Source organism: Anopheles bellator, chromosome X (assembly GCF_943735745.2).
Source record: "Anopheles bellator chromosome X, idAnoBellAS_SP24_06.2, whole genome shotgun sequence".
NCBI lineage: Eukaryota > Metazoa > Arthropoda > Insecta > Diptera > Culicidae > Anopheles > Anopheles bellator.
In genome coordinates, this window is record NC_071287.1 from 378233 (window position 1) to 382862 (window position 4630).

General features: G+C 40.7%; 1 protein-coding gene across 1 annotated transcript in view; it reads right to left on the reverse strand.

The window, feature by feature from the left end:
- Positions 1–2963: 2963 nt before the first annotated feature.
- Positions 2964–4630, reverse strand: part of LOC131213197 (gastrula zinc finger protein XlCGF8.2DB-like) — a 3507-nt gene continuing 1840 nt past the window's right edge. The window contains exon 5 of the mRNA XM_058207192.1: positions 2964–2977. Within this exon, the coding sequence (XP_058063175.1) occupies positions 2964–2977 (14 nt within the window). The remainder of the gene's footprint in view (positions 2978–4630) is intronic.

Genomic DNA, 4630 nt, shown 5'->3' on the forward strand with positions numbered 1-4630 from the left:
CTTACTTTAATGAAAGGCTGCGTATTATTTTTCATTTCACCTTCGGATTTCATTCGTTAATTTTTAGAAGTTGAATCCGTTGTCCTACGAAATCATCCTAATTTCGCCATTGCAGGTCCCTCGTATGGAAATCCTTCTGTAATATTTTGGAGTTACAAGAATTTGCTCATGGGTAATTTCGATAGCAATTTCGTCTTAACCATAAATGGCTCCATCTGCAAGTTAAAGCTGCGGAGTGTGGAGAAGTTAAAAGGAGAGTGGTTTAATCTTTGTGACTTATGTGTGTTGAGCTTTGTAAAGAAATATTTCACTCATTTTCTCATAATCATCATTTTATCATAATTTTTGTTACTGGCATCGGAATGAGTCACAAACCTCTGATGACTATGGCTGATACTTGAAACATATGCAAATATGCATATGCAACTTATACGAATAATATGCATATATACACCAAAAACAAATTTAAAATAATTAAATTAGCAGTCTACTTTAGCTACACAATATGACTGCAGTTTGACAATATCGTCTTAATTTCACCCATAAAACAGATATGCGTCATCAGAGAAGCCGCAACGACGCACTAATATCAAGTCGTTACCAAAGTGCAAGACCTACAAGAGCAAGCGGGGGTAGTAGTTAACTGTGTAGACGAACAGTTTTCCTCCTAACAGCCACTATACACTGCAAAGAAGACTAACCAAAACAACGGCTTCTTATATCTCCGTCAATATCAAAAGCCGATTTCCACCCAACCATTAGGGGAGAAGCATAATGATACTAATGACACTAGGAAAAAAAGATGTCCTGCTCACTATCATACACAACGTGTTAGCTTATAATAAAGCAGAGGAAAACGGAAAGTACCTCCTCCTTCTCTAGTGGTTAGTGTGAATAAACTTTTTATTTCAGCATTTCATATTTCACTCGTTCGACAAACCCAGATCCAGACAACCCAGCGGAAATCACGTTCAGCTTAGCACAACGCTTAGCAGTATTTGGGGAAAAAACGTAAGAATAACCAGATAAAATTTATTGTATCTGAAAAAGATGTGTTATACAAATGCTTTATTGCAAAGAAGCAAGCAGCAACCAAAAATGCCGAATGTGCTCAAACCGCAAAAACTGGCGCTAGTTGAGAGTAATCTTGTTTTCCATCTCCTATTTCTTGTATAGTTGATCTGTTGTGTGTGTGTTTCATGGGAATGGTTTTTGTTCTTTTGGCTGTGTGTGAGTGGATTGGAATTACACACGCAACAGGAGGCAACCGGGCAAATCGTTATCAATTTTGTTACCATAGAGGACCACAAAAGGTTCTAAATTAATCAATCGAGGAAATCGAGTGAAACCAGCCAAAACCTGCAACTCAAATCTCGATAGCTGGTAGTAGGTACTTGGCAGTAGATATTCGGTTGAGTCGCTACGTAACGGGGAAGCGAGAGAGGGCCGGTAATTAAACAGTTATGTGGCAGCAATAATTTATTTTGCCATTAGCACAGCATGGAGCTTGACGCGACTATCGTTAATTGCTCACTCGCTTGCTTTCTCGCTGACTCGCTCACGCATGATTGTGCTGGCGCCCCTCTATTTAGCATATAAACAAACAGTAGCAACGTACCGAACAGAGTGCAACAGGCAATGACAGCAGTGCTAGGCGATAACGGGTGAGCGGCAATATCGTCTGTCAGCGACAGCCATGGCGGAAAACAGACATCCACGCGCTTATTGCTTAAGTTGATCGTTCGTGCGGTGCGTCACAGATACAGGTGAACGAGACAAACGTAACCAATTAATCATCAGCAGCAATCACTCCAAGAAACCCACCCCAAAAATACCACTCGAAGCAAACCAACTAACTAACTAAACAAATAAACGAAAATCAGACAGAGAACGATCAGACAGAGAAGAGAGAAAGACGATGGGAAGGAGGAAGAGATTATATGATTACCAGATCGATAATGACGTAGATCCTCGAACATGCGTTGTGGAGCAGCAGAATTTATTTGGTAAGCCCGTGGAAGCAAAGATGGAGTGGAATTGAGTGCGGCACAATACCCGCTCGCGATCTCATTAAACGACGAATGATCAGCAACGCGGCATTATCGGCCACCAGCAGGAAGACAAACCAAATGCGGACGCACTCCCGTGGTAAGATAGTAAGAGAGAGAAAACCTGCGAGTGAGTGGAACAGGAGTAGACCATAATGTCGAGGCTGGCACATAAGCTACGGCAGCACGGGTACCTTCGGGAGCCTGTATCGGAACACACAGAGCATTTCGTACAGGGCAAGACGTACGAAGGTTTGGGAATATGAGCTGGCAAAATTCTAATTCAAGAGACAAGAAAAGGGAAGAGCAAAATCTTCCCATGAAACTACACAGAAGGGAAATGAAGCAAAAAAACAAGGCCCTACATATATATGCAGATGAAACAGTTGGAACCGAATAAACAATCAGAATTTTACATACCGCGGAGCTCCGGTCCTTCTGTAGATCGTTTGATATTAAACAAGAGAAATCACGACGAGCTGGCACAAACGTACGAACTTACACAATTTTCGGCGTTTGCTTTGTCAATTTCTTCCGTTTTGTTTCATGTGTTGACGAAACCGGTGTTGTCGGAAGAGGACCTGTGCTGTTCGAACTGTCACCAGTGACTGGACTGGTGCGGGTCGGTATCTATACGCAGATAGAACGTATGATAGCACTCTACAGCTAGCACCCCACACACTCGCACTCATTCCTGTGAAGTACTCTCATTCTCTTTTCTGCTCTCTTTCGCTCCTGAACAGTCTTGTAACTTCCCATTTCGTATCTCGCAAGGTTACGCCAGCATTTCGCAGCAGTGCGCAGAGTCATCGCGTGGGCACTTTGATGCTGATTATCTTAGCGAGTCGACGATTATTTCGTCGGTACTGCTCTCACGCTCTATCTCTAGTCGTGCATAATGTCGGTAGATAGAAGTCAGACCGACTCATCTGTGGGAGGGGATCGGATTCGTATTTCCAAGAAATGCTTCCGTCATCACAAACATAACAGCGTAGTTGTTGTGCACGCACTCACATTTAGCGGCAGCAAAATCGCTTCAAATTTTGTATACGCGATAGCTATCGTCAGCCATGCCCGTGCAATAATGTTGGTGACGGTGAAAGCATTTATTTACATTGCGAGAAAAAAATGGCTGATCGTTAAATGGTAAAATTGAAATCGCTAATGATATTTCACCGAACTGGCGACCAAACAAAAGGTAGATCTGACTTCCTTCTACTGACTTTACTCGTGCGTATAGGGCAAGCAACAGTTGGCTATGAAGAGAGACGAAAACAAAGGCCGCTTGAATATAGCGGAAATGCAAGAGTACTCTCTCGTGAGAGAACGAAAGAGCAGGCCTCACATTATGCCGTTCTTACTGGGGGGCTACATGAGGCGTAAGAACTAGCGTAAAATTAATTTGTAATGTCAAATCGTTTACGCTTCGTGTGGCAGCAAAAATATAAAAACGAAATGTCAAACGTGTTTACGTTCGTGTTTTTGGTCCAATAAAATAGAAATAGAAGAGAAATTAATTGATTTCGGAATTTTTTTTTCTGTTTTTTCCCATTTTTTTTTTGCTATACCAGCAAATAAGAACTTAAATTATCCTCTGTTTGTAAGCAAAGCGTATGAAAAAAATAATTACGCTTGGGTTTACGCCTCGCGTGAGCCGCAAACGTTTTGACAGAGGCGCAGCAGTTTGGCATTAATCGTTAACGTCAAACTTGTTACGTTACGCATCGTGTGTCGCCGCAGAAACAGCTGCGCTTCTGTCAAAATGTTTATGTGTCGGCCGACCGCAAAACCCGTTTGCAAACGCTTTGTTTACAAATAGAGGATAATTTAAGTTCTTATTTGCTGGTATAACAACCAAATCTAAAAAACCAGAAAAAACCAAGTCCAAGAAAACTATTTCTGTTTTCTTGGACCAAAAACATGAATGTAAACACGTTTGACATTTCGTTTTTATATTTTTGCTGCATATTTTTTTAATGATATATGTTTGGTCAAAGTTTTAACAACACCTGTTTTTGGGCATTTGTGTTCCTTACTCTATTTCTCATTATTAATTTTTTTTTACATTTTTTTTAAATCTTTCATTTATTTAATCGCGTGTCTTGTCTTGTCTTGTTTAATTGTTAAAATCTGTTGGCAATTTTTAATTTTTTTTTACATTTTTTTTAAATCTTCCATTATTTAATCGCTTGTCTTGTCTTGTCTTGTTTAATTGTTAAAATCTGTTATTTAGTCATTTCAGTAAAAGGATAGTATCATTGTTAAGTTTTCTTGTTGTGCCACACGAAGCGCACACGAAATGACGTTTTAGCGGACCGAATTGCGCTTTGTCTGGCGCCCCAGATATGAGGACATTGATATTGGTTCTTGTTATGAATTTTCACCTGTTGGTGCAGGAGGCTTATGAATTTTCATGTGGCCGCACAGGCTTTTTGCCGAATGGAATGCTTCGCTGCAGACTTTACAGGTGAACGGCTTTTCGTCGGTATGGGTCCGAATGTGATTCTTAAGCTGGTATTGTAGTGGGAATTTGCGAGGACAATGAGGACATTTATGTTGGTCCTTGTTGTGAATTTTCATGT